This window comes from Labrus mixtus, chromosome 16, assembly GCF_963584025.1.
Source record: "Labrus mixtus chromosome 16, fLabMix1.1, whole genome shotgun sequence".
NCBI classification, from domain to species: Eukaryota; Metazoa; Chordata; class Actinopteri; order Labriformes; family Labridae; genus Labrus; species Labrus mixtus.
The window spans coordinates 26,034,696-26,047,005 of record NC_083627.1 but is presented as its reverse complement, the minus strand read 5'-3'; the positions used below and the strand labels follow the sequence as shown (position 1 = coordinate 26,047,005).

The 12,310-nt window shown below is 40.5% G+C and overlaps 1 protein-coding gene across 5 annotated transcripts in view; it reads left to right on the top strand.

Moving 5' to 3' along the window:
• Positions 1-12,310, top strand: part of elmo1 (engulfment and cell motility 1 (ced-12 homolog, C. elegans)) — a 100,179-nt gene that overhangs the window by 50,468 nt on the left and 37,401 nt on the right. For 3 of the 5 annotated variants that reach the window (XM_061060319.1, XM_061060317.1, XM_061060318.1), the window contains 8 exons: positions 520-671; positions 817-895; positions 1,993-2,034; positions 2,348-2,398; positions 2,895-3,017; positions 4,754-4,882; positions 6,640-6,744; positions 7,443-7,551. In XM_061060319.1, the coding sequence (XP_060916302.1) occupies positions 520-671; positions 817-895; positions 1,993-2,034; positions 2,348-2,398; positions 2,895-3,017; positions 4,754-4,882; positions 6,640-6,744; positions 7,443-7,551 (790 nt within the window). The remainder of the gene's footprint in view (positions 1-519; positions 672-816; positions 896-1,992; positions 2,035-2,347; positions 2,399-2,894; positions 3,018-4,753; positions 4,883-6,639; positions 6,745-7,442; positions 7,552-12,310) is intronic. The other 2 variants (XM_061060321.1, XM_061060320.1) reach the window with 1 other exon arrangement.

Here is a 12,310-nt window from a genome sequence, read left to right as displayed (position 1 = left end):
TGTAAAAGGCAATAGAGATACTTGACATGCAGGAAAGAAGCCAGAGGACGCATTCGAACCTAGGCCGCCTGCTTGGAGGACTATAGTCTCCCTACATGGAGAGCTACTGGCACCTACATATAACATGTTTAAAAAAACAATGTTGACCTTAGTATATAAAGAACGAAATTCGCGAAAATATACAAGTACAATACAAAATACCACAGACACAAAAACACACAAAAATCCTGTAAATCAAATAAGAAACAATAATATAGAAAATAAAAAGACATGATGGGTACAAAGTTACTTTTGAAACACAATTTAGAAGTTGATAAGATGGGGAGGGAGGTGGTAGCTTTTACAAGTATCTGAAAGTGCAGACAGGCTGTTTGACCTTTCTTTTATATCCCATTGTGACATAGGGAACCATTCTTTAGCTGTATTTTATTGTTTTTCAGCATTCCCACATCTTCTTATTGATGATTTAGTGTTTCCTGCAGGTCTTTTCATGTCTCTCCTGTTCTGTCCCTGCTGCAGATTGCCGGCTATGTGAACAAGTCAGCCATGGACACAGCTGTGCTGCAGCGCTCGCTGGCCATCCTGGAGTCCATGGTGCTCAACAGTCAGGATCTGTACCACAAGGTGGCGCAAGAGATCACAATTGGACAGCTCATCCCACATCTTCAGGGGTAAGCGAATCAGCACACTGCTTGAATGAACTTTAATTATGCTGACTTACCTTTGAAACAATCATGATGCATTTCAAACCGCAAAGTTTGGCACTTATAAACTATGAAATAGAATCATGTTTGCTATTTTTCACCCCAATTTCAGAACTGATCAAGACATTCAGACCTACACTATTGCCGTCATCAATGCTCTCTTCCTCAAAGCTCCAGAGGAGAAGAGACAGGTGAGGGACACAGCACAAATACTGCATATATCAAATAATTTCTCATTGTATCATGTATCATTTCATGATTCTCTACATGGGATATTTGTATATATACAGTAGTTTCACTGTATTCATGTATTGTGTGCTTTCTGTGTCTTTTGTTATGAATGCTTCTCGCAGATTCTTCCAGTAAAATCCAGGAGAATAATGTTGATTTAAAATGAACAAACCTCCTCATGCCCCACTCCCCAAACTATCACTCCAACCCTCTCTGCAGAAGTCACTTTTTTTTCTTTTTCTTTTTTTTCACATTCACATTCACATATCTTCCCTCATCTCTCTTTCCTTTTCTCTCCAACACCTCTGCCACGCTGTGCCCTGCAGCCAATCGCATGATGCCTTATAGCAGCACCATAGGGTCCAGAGATGTGCTGTGACATTAATTATGAATGCTGCTAACCCACAGATTTTTTTTTTGGATGCAGTGTACAAAGTTGAAGGCATGCTTTGCAGGGGAAAAAAAGCCTCACAGCAACTCCACATACAGATTGTAGCACAGTCAGAAGTTGCAGAACTTCTTGTAGGATCCCAAGGGTCTTCTTTGAATCAGATTGAAGTGGTTGGTTGCCAGAAATTTAAAGTAACTTTATATATACATAATTTATAAGTGACTATTTTCTTGATAGAAAAAGATGCAGACAGTTTAATTTGTGCAGAGAGATAGTTTTATGAATCAAAGTTAAAGGGACAGCATCTGTTCTTTTATATGCAGACGACACACTTAAATTCATGCAAGGGGCTAATAATACTGTGTCTCTAAAGGACACTTACTGTGCATGTGTGATTCTGTGATGTTGGTGAGGACTCGACCATCAGTAAAGCTATTATTAGGATCCCCCAGTCTCCTACCATTCTGCTGACTCCATTACCTTCCCCCTTTTTTTTCTTCCACAAGCTGCACCACTGACAATTTTTTTTTGTTTTTTACCTCCCTGCGCAGACGCTCTTCTTCCCTCCCCCCCCCACATCCACATCCACTCACTCACTCACTCAATCACTCACCTCTCTGTCTCTCTGTCTCTGACTTTGTCTCCTCACTGCACACGATATGGTAGTTTGATGAGCACATTGTGGACATCCTAAATTGTCCCCTGACAGTAAGTGCACCCTTGATTTAGCACACTTTGTAGTTTGCACTGTAGAAGAATCAGTAAGTGCATTTAGTATTTACTTTTTTAAGATTCTTTTTGGGATGGCTTTTTCATTTTTTCCCAGCCTAGCACTGCTTTCTTTGCAGTGGCATTTTTCCCCCTCTTTCATTTCTCATATATAATTATAGCTAAAGGAACCATGAAAGTATTTGAGTGATAAATTGTTGTGTCTCATTTCTATCTTTCTAACCGTCTTTCTATTATTATTTCTCTTTCTCCATCTCTTTCTCCCTCTCTTCTTTTGTTTCTCCCTCTGTAGGAGATGGCCCATATTCTTGCCCAGAAGCAGCTGCGTTCCATCATCCTCAGTGTAAGTCTAACAATGCCTCCTCCTCTCTATTTTTATCTTTGCTCAGGTTTATGTCCCTTTCACAAGAGTGATATAAGAAATGAAAATGACACCTGACACTTCTGCCTCTGTCTCACATCACTGCTTATTATCTACTGTACTTACTTTCTCACACATGTGCTCCTTTCTCCGTCTTTCACTCTCTCCCTTGTGTCAAATACAATTATGCTTCTCCTGTTCCATCATCTGACTTATTCTCTCTAATCCTTATCATTCTCTCCCAAATCCTCTTATTTTCCTTTGTTATCTTGTTCCGTCTTCTTCCAAAAATCCACGTCTCATCCTTCTCACCTCCGAAACCTCGTCATCTCTCTCCTTCACCTTCTTCTTTTAAATCTTAACACCTCCACTCCCTTCTCTATCTTACTCTCTCTCTCTCTCTCTCTCTCTCTCTCTCTCTCTCTCTCTCTCTCTCTTTCTCCTTATACATTCTCTGTTTGTCCTTCACACCGTGCAGAATGTGATCCGGAGCCCCACACCCATCAATGATGAGATGGCCCACCAGCTGTACGTGCTGCAGGTGCTCACCTTCAACCTGCTGGAGGACCGCATGATGACCAAGATGGATCCCCAGGACCAGGTGGGGGGCTGTGAATGATGCAGCAGGAAGGGTTTTGGTGAACAATTGAGTAATGGATGAGTGGATGAAGGAATTAACTAATTGGTAGATGGCAGAAAAATTAAATACGGACATAATTATGTGAAAAGCACAAATAAAAGTTAGAAGAAATACAAGTAGTTTGGCTAAGTTTGTTGTATTCATTAGATACAAATCATATCCATGGGCAGTCAAGGCATTTTGTTCAAGTTACTTAAAAGCAGTTAGAAGGCATTAAATGTTAAAAATAATGTTAACAAAACAAAAAATGAGCCCTTCAATTACAGCTTCAAACTTTTTGGGGCGGCAGTAGCTCAGTCTTTAGGGACTTGGGTTTGGGACGCCAGTTCAAGTCTCGGTGTGGACAAAAACATGGAAGTTGATCTGGTTGCTGGAGAGGTAGCAGGTCACTTCCAGAATACTGCAGAGAGTACTTGGGCCCCCCAACAGGTCTGGTGCACTCCCTAAAAGCAGTGTGTAGAAGCCCAGCTCTGACATCAGCCATTAGTGCATGTCCGCAGGTCCTGTTTGTGCATGTGTGTGTATTGCGGGCCTATATGTGTGAGAAGCATGTCTCACAATAACAGTGAGTGTCAACCAGAATTTCCCCTCAGGGATTCATAAAGTATGTAAAAAATATCTGCATTTATTGGTTTTTAACAGAGATGCTTTATAGGAGTTTACTTTGACAGCTATATTGATTTTATAAGCAATAAAATAAATAAATAATCTCCTGATGAAGACAGTTTTCTATGACTGTATGTATCCCAACCCAGCCCACAAAGCGCTCCTCCTGTGTAAGACAGCTGGGCATTAAAGTTTTAAACAAATGTCAGTCAAACATGAGGAATGTTGTAATGGATGGAGACTGTTTTCAGCAGGGGAATGATGCATATTTTGTGGGAATTTCTGACAGCAGTACAGTGAATGTGGGATTGACATTAAAAAAACATCCAGTGCTCCTGTTAACAAAATTATGGAACATGTCACTCAGTACAATGACGTGGCATTTGGACGACATCGGAGCTAGATTGTACAGAAAATACAAATATCAATGGACTTTTTCCTTAAAAAGCTCTTGTAAGGAATATTTATTCAGCTATGAAACTAACCTCATGATCTATTTTTATGTCCAAAAAAAGTAACAGGTTATCAAGACAATGGGTGACAAGATTAACTATTTTACACATGTACAGAACAGGACATGGTGTACGGCTTTGTCAACAGAGGGTGCTAAAATCCACACTTATCAAAGGTTCCTCACTGGAGCTTTAAAATGATAGAATAGCAAGACTGTTAATAAGCAATGCCTGTCTACTTGTTGCTGCTTACATAAAACATTTAACCTCAGACTTTACAAACATGCAAAGAATAATCCCCATAAGATATTTTCTAGTAAACATAGAGGTTCATCTCATGGAGGAATTCTGCACAGGACAGCAAAGCATGATGCGGCTGCTGGAAGAAAATAACCATCAATCTTTTATTCACCAGCTCCTGGACAGTTTGGACGTGATCTTGCCAGGTTTTTAAAAAAAACAGTAATCCATCTTTTTTAAGTAATAAAACAGTTGAGAGAAATAGCTCAAGGCCAGATTGCACTGCCAGACCCCCAGACAGCAGAGCTGAGGCCGGAGAAAAGTTGAATAATAAATGAAAGAAAAGACAGATGGATTTAAGAGCGGCACTTTAATATTCCTCTCCGTGTGTGTGTTCAGGCTCAGAGGGACATCATCTTTGAGTTGCGGCGGATCGCCTTCGATGTGGAGTGTGAGCCGAACAACAGCGGCAGCATCGAGAAACGCAAGTCCATGTACACGCGCGACTACAAGAAGCTGGGATTCATTGTGAGTTGGGGAGATGTTGGACGGACAGTATGTGTTCATGTGCGTGTGAATGAAAAGGATTTAAATTCATTAACATAATTCATACAAACAAATGAAAGAAAAGAACAGCTTTGGCAAGAGGTGCACAGTAGAAAGAGTACATTTTGTTGTGTGTCGCTCATAACTAAGCAAAAACAGACGAGGAAGGACTGTTAAACTTTATGAAAATGCATTAGAGGTTTTCATTCAAGTCAGCCCTGGTTCTTTCTCATACATCCCATTATTCTGTGTTTCCTCCTTTAGGCTTTTTAATCTCCTCTCACTAACACTTTCCCTAAATGCATTCTTTCACTACTTTTTTCTCATTCCTTCATCTCCCTACCCGTAAGCGTACATTTAAATACATTGCATATGTATGTTTGTGTGTGTCTTTGTTTTGTAAGCAATAGTCTAACTATAGCACAAGAACTTGAACTAACCCCTCTGTGCCATGTTATAAGCTCCGAGCTGTTTCGGGCTCTCCACTCTCTCTCTGCAGTGTGCTCAGTGAAGATAAGGACAAATGGGCTGCCTTGTCTCTGCTAGTGTGGTGAAAGCCCACCTTAAAATCCTTAGTCAGCTTTACACACTAAACATCCTGCACACACACACAAAAGCAGTCTGCAGAAACATTTATACAAACCTTACTTCTCTAGATGGACATTATCGCTGCCTAAATAATTTGTTTGCACATACTGCAATATTTTTCACACTTTAAAATGAGGGTGTTTTTTTTTTTTTTTTAAAGATATGCATGTGCCTGGGTGTTTTAAGTCTGTGGGTCTGCTTCCTGTCAGGCAGATTTACAAAACTGATGAGCCAGACCTCCGTGTCCTCCATTCCTCTTTCATCCTCTTTTTTTTTCCTCCCTCCTCTTACTGCCACTATCCTCCTCAACATCCTGTCTCATCTGTTTAAACTCAAGATGAGCGTCAGACTGATGTGTTTGCATGCGTTTCTGTGGATTAAATCATTAGTGGACTGAATTCTCTGAAATATCTGGTGGGAATTAAGTATGATAAACTGTGACAGCCGGGCAGCATTAATCAGCAGATCTCATGTAATATTTAGAGTGCATGCGACGAGGTGGTGTAGAGGCTCTGGGAGCAGGCTTGTTTTGCAAACTGATTATTTGTTTATTCACATTTTTGGTATTTGTTGCTTATAGAAATCTTATCTTTTTATACTCTAGTATTTCTTCATGCATCATCAAAATGTCAGTCTTTCATGAAATAGAAAGAGCCTAATTTTAAGCATCTGTGCTTCATTTATAGCTCAATGAGTATTTTGGGCATTTTTTTTCCTGTGGAAGAAACAGGAAATGCTCTGATTAAGAAAATGATAAATACTTCTTTAGTTTGTCTGGAAAGCTGAAAATGAACAATGACTGTCTGGACAGTGTCCATAAAAAAATCCATAACTGCCAAAGATGTGTTGAACTTTTATAATTATTTCCCTGCCAACAGGGTTTGTTTTGGTCTGTGTTTAAAGAGTAACTCAACCCACAGGCTGCTTTTTTGGGGGGGTTGGCTGAGTTTGTCTTTTGTTATATGCTTCTTTTGGCTGCAGAGAACAAAAAACGGTTCATTATACCAAAACAAACAATGCTAAAAAACTCATTTGTTATTGTGTGTTTAAGGGTATGTCTCACTAACCTACCCCTCCTCCTCCTCCTCCCCCCTCTCTCTCTCTCTCTCTCTCTCTCTCTCTCTCTCTCTCTCTCTCTCTCTCTCTGTCAGAATCATGTGAATCCAGCTGTGGATTTCACTCAGATCCCTCCGGGCATGCTGGCTCTAGATAACATGTTGTATTTTGCCAAGCACCACCAGGACTCCTACATCAGGGTGAGCATGGACACACACCTTCATATGTAGACACATCAACACACCCTCTAAATGTAACCGTCAGCTGCTGAAATGACTGGGATCATCCACATAATTAGAAAGACTTTTTTGCCATTGAGATTTTATTAATGTTTTTTGGCCTCTAGACAGAAGGTTTAGAGGCTTAGTTGAGGTCAAATTATCACCAAGAGCTTCTCGCGTAATGGAGATATTTATGGAGAAATGACCTTCAGTTTGACAAACCGGGAGGCACTTTGGTTATAAATATATATCAAATATATTTACATTTATTCAAAGTGCATTGAGAAACAGCATACCTCTTCCGAGGCCTCCCAGTAATTTGGACGTATTTTTTATGTATGAGATGCTTTTAAATAGTGCCTACCTCATACATCTGAGCATTCCTGTCTTTGGCACTCCTGTCAAAAACAGCCTGAGGCAGACAGCAATGCACATCATTACCACCTGGTGACACTTATAATGAATGGGCAGAAAGCAGCAAAATGGAATACCTCATTAATATTCAACTCGTAGAGGCTGTAATCTGCATCTTTATCCAGACTTATACTGTGAGTCTGTAAGATGTTTTCATTATCACTTAAACTGCATTTATTTTAAGGCTTTAAAGAGAACTGAGTTGACCTAAATGTGTGAGTCATAAGATCCTGAGATCCTGATATCTGCTGTCTTTGTTGTAGATTGTCCTGGAGAACAGCAGTCGAGAGGACAAGCACGAGTGTCCGTTCGGCCGCAGCAGCATCGAGCTCACCAAGATGCTCTGTGAGATCATGAAAGTGGGCGAGCTTCGTAAGTCTGCACTCTTTGCTCACTAATTGTTCTTCTTCGACTCACTTCTTTGTCTTTTTCAGAAGGAGTGTATGGACAGTAGATGAAAACATTTCAGGCACTCGTTTTCTGACAGAGCTGAGTCTTGTTATGTGCACAAAAACGCAAACATGCACATTATTACTAGACCACACATCCTGTTCTGATGAAAGCAGCCTTTATACTCAGTAATTGTGCTGCTGGGAGTTCATTGTTTAGTTCAGTGATGCACCTCGGCCCTGTTGGGCTCCTTTCAGCAGAATATATACCGCCTCTGGGAGACGCATTGTACTGAGAAAGAGATGCAGAGCCCATGTCCACTCTATATTGATTTGACCTTTTCATTTGTCTTAACTTGTTTAAATGGGCGAGTTGGACTCAGCTCGGCTGCAGACTGACCCCCGCTGCTCCCCGTTAGGATGAAGGCTGTGTTCTTAGCTCAGTTTCAAACTGCTGTGCCCTTTTCCTCTGCTCACAGCAGTTTTTCATTCAGAATTTAGACCTCGCTGCACTGCAGGCTATTCAGTCTGTCTGCAAAAGACTCTATTCAATAAAAGAACGGCGTCCTCTTCTTTTTAAAATGCAGAGAATTGTCTTCCAGATTCTATCTGTTCTGAACATTGCCAATAAAAAGTAACAGGCTAGGTTTCAATAGAAAGCGTATTATAATTTTCCTGTCCTTTTTTTGATATGCTCTTATCTCTGCCAGACTGCACACAAAATATCTCACACTTTCTCCCCGTCCACTTTGGAACATCTAGTCGGCAAAGGCAAAGATGAAAGCCAAGTGCAGTTACCAGACAGTCGTCCTTGATCTCTCATAAAGTACTCTGAGCTTTGGATATTCCATATTTCAAAATCTGTGTGTTGTTGTGCTTTTACTTTTGCCTCTTGTGTTTTTTTCCCCCAGTGTTCTCATGTTGTTTTCCTTGAGTGTCTCGTTCATTTTATATCCAAATATACTCCACTGCACATGCCCTTTGGATCTCCTCCCATAGCTGACTGAAATGGCTCCCCTTTATGTTTCTCTTAGAAATACCACTTCAGCCCCATTCTCTTCAAAATGCAGATTAAGCAAACAGAGTCGCCCCAATACAAGAACTATCTTTATCTCTGAGGCTTTTGTAAGCACGTAGAAGAGGGTTTATGCAATAGAGCTAAATAACCCAGGATGAACGCCAGGACATCGTCATCGACCACGACACTTTGTTTTGGAGAGAGTTGCTTATTGGAATAAGTGGAGCTGATGCAAGTGCAGGACTTCACACAACTTGTTCAAACAAATGGAAAATGCAGTGCACTTTTTTTAGGGGGTTCTTTTTGTTTGCTTTTACAAATTCTTACCCATAAATTGCTGTTTAAAAATGTCTCTGCCAGGCTGAATGCTTTAGCTGCATCCTAGCAGTAACCTTGACTCAGAGCTCTGAGCTGTTTTATTCCCAGCAGCTGGATGTTGTCCTCTTTACCGAGGCTGTTAGTCCAGCAGGCTGAACCTGCATTTAATATTGAAGAGGCTTTGAACTGTGTGCATGTGCATTTATGTATACGCGTTTAAGATGAGGGTCAGATCAAATGTTTATAAGGTGAATCAATAACCTGTGTGATAAAATTAATGATCTGCATGAGATGCCGTCTGCTGCCATAATATCAGCACACACATATGGTGAGGATGTGTCAGGATTCATATATGAAGAAGTAGGTCATCTGCTGTAAAATGAATACACACACAATGAAGTCTCTGAGGAAAGACAACATTGTGATATATTTACATTTCCTGCGCCCCAAATCATAATGTCCCCATCTGTCTTTGTCACAACTCCTGTGAACATTTGGACATACTCGCACACTGCAGAGCTTTACATGCGTCTTATGGGACGAAGCTGGTGTGTCTCAGAGACGTCATGAGCTACACTGCACTGAGAGCTAAGTGCATTTTCATACACATCCTATTAGCCCTGTCTATATGAACACACACTAATGAATATATGAGCGAGTGAAACATGGGTAAGGCAGGTGTTGTAAGTGCTCTGTGAGTAATTAGGGGTCATTAGAAAAGCTGTGTGAGTGTGTGTGTGTGTGTGTTGGTATAATTTAGGGGCATGAAAGTAGGAAGAGAAATGAGTCTGAGCTCACCTCCGACTGTCATCATTCTGCTGACCTTTCAGCTTTGAAACGATAAAACACCTGATGCTAACGACGATGTTGGAGGGAGAGTCTGCGTGGCTCTGAAATGTTTGATTAGTTTTAATAGTGTGGTGTTTGAGTCAGAGTAATGTTAGAAACTGTGCTGAATTATTTCACCAATAACTTAAAGTGGTATATTGATATTTCAAGCTGCTTTTTCCCCTCTCTTCTCTTCTGTTCTTCATAGAAAGTGCCAGATAATGGGGCTGGCATTTTCAGTCAGTCAGTGGGTTGATCCACCACTTCAATCCAGGATGAAATATTTGGATAAAGCTTGCTTTGGATTCTGTCCAGATGTCCTCGTATCTAGTGGATGAAACCGTATAACCATTATAATATTTGTTAGATGTATTCATTGATCATATACACTACATCCAAATTACCTTATTTATCCCCTCTTCCTCTTGGAAAACTCAACATTTTGTCTTTTTAACTAAAAAATATCTTTACCGTCATACAGAGCTGTTAGCGTGGAGGTAGACTCTTCATCAAGTTTCGCACTTCGAAAACCTAATGGCTGTCATTTGAATATTTTATTCTGTGAATCACCTAACTGCTGCAGGAGAAGAAAAGCGTGCTAAAGCTAGGTGTTTATAGCCACCAGGGTAGTTGTACCCTTTAAATGTTTCAACGTGCAACGCAAACACAGCGAAGCGCAGCAGCTCATGGATGTCGAAAACTTCATTAAAGCAACAAGAACACAAGCACTCTGAAGCTCTCCATTAAAAAGTCATAGCTGTCTTTCTGAAAAAGGTTTCTATAAAAGTACTCTAAATCCCTGGTGCAGGAAAACAGTTCATTTGAGCTTTTTTTTTTTTTTTTTTAAGTTCCCCCCTTTTCTTGTCCTTGCTTCGCTCTATGTGGATAAAAGCAGAAGAAAGAGACAGCGGATTAATGGTGACGGCAGTGATGTCTTAGTGGCTCATTTGCTCTGCCCGTCTGTGTGAAATGCCAGTATGGCTCTGACAGAGGCCAGACACTCGATTCATGTTTTCTCACGGGGATGAAACCCTGACGGATGCTGTTGAAGTTGCTTCTCTTCCCTCCTTCGCCTCTTCAAGCTCTCTTTCTAGATTAATTTTCCTCATTCTTTATTCCCTCTTTAATGCTTCTCCCCCTCTCTCTTGGTGGGTCTTAAGAACATCTGTGGCTCTCAGACTTGTAATCCCTTCTCATGCTTTCCTGCAATGATTTCCTCTTTTTCTGTCTCGTGCATTTGACAAAAATGACACAATTACACAAGCAGAAGCATCTTATTTCACATAAATGACTGTGAAGGAGGAATCTCACATGACAGATGTTTTGCCGATCTTTCAGGTCAACAGATTATCTTCCATACTGCTGCTCCTTTCAGCAGTTGGAGATGTTCTTAGATTTTCCCTTTTGGTTGTTGTTGAGAAAACTCATTTTCATGCAGATGTGTTGGTGGAGGAAAGGGGTTAAGGGAGCTTGTTTATTTGAGTCAGCTGCCAGTGCTGCTAGATTTTACATAATTCATGACACTATCCAGGTGTCACTCTCTCTCAGTTTCCCCTCTCCATCACCTTCTTCCATTAATTTATTTATCCTCGCCCTGCGTCAGATCCACAAAGATTAATTGTCTCTCCATGTTTCTGCGAGAACACAGACTTTAATGGCATCTTGCTCTGTGGGGCGACTTTCCTGTTTAAGCCGGCCCATAGAATATTTATAAAGTTATTTAAAAAGGGCCTGGCATGCTGAGTAATGGCCCTGCTTGTTGATTCACGGTGGGGCATCTCGTCGCTGAGATGGAGGGCTGGATGGCGTGACATGGCAGGTCCAGGCGTGGACACACACACGCACACAAACACACACACGCTAGCAGACAAACACATTAAACACAAGTGGAGACGTTAGCTTTACATGTACAGGCACACACAAACACCACACACACACACACACACACACACACACACACACACGTACAGGCAGGTCTGGGCAGGCTTCAGACTGACAGTCACATGATGTCCTTATATTTCTAGCTGTGCCGAGAGCCATCAGCCAAGGTCAGAACAAAGGTTCATGTTCAGCACCACAGACAGCTCCGTTTTTTAACACTGTACAAAATGCAAAACATCATGTGGAATATTTGAATGTATTTTCTGTTTAGGTGTGTGTTTTAAAATAGTGTCTCTTCTCAAGGTTACTCTTAGATATATCTTCATCTTTAGTTGTTCAGTTTTTAGTCTTCATGAGAAAATGATTCAGAACAGGATGAAGCATGAACACATGAGTGAGTTTAACATATTTTTTATAAATGTTCTTGTTGGTGTCATATATATATAATGATGCTTTCAGTCATTTTGAATAACAAATCAAGTTAATTGGCATTATTGGTGGATATCATCTTTGGTCCACGGTGAATAAAAAACACATTTCCTACAGATGTTAGGATTTGAAACAGCGAAAATGTCTTTCCTGTATCTTCTTTTGGCTTTTAACAAATTCAAGTAACAAAAGGGCATTTTTTTTTTCATTTTTTCTTTTAATTCAACTATAATTTCACCCAGACTGTGCTAAAAAGAAATTTGAAAAC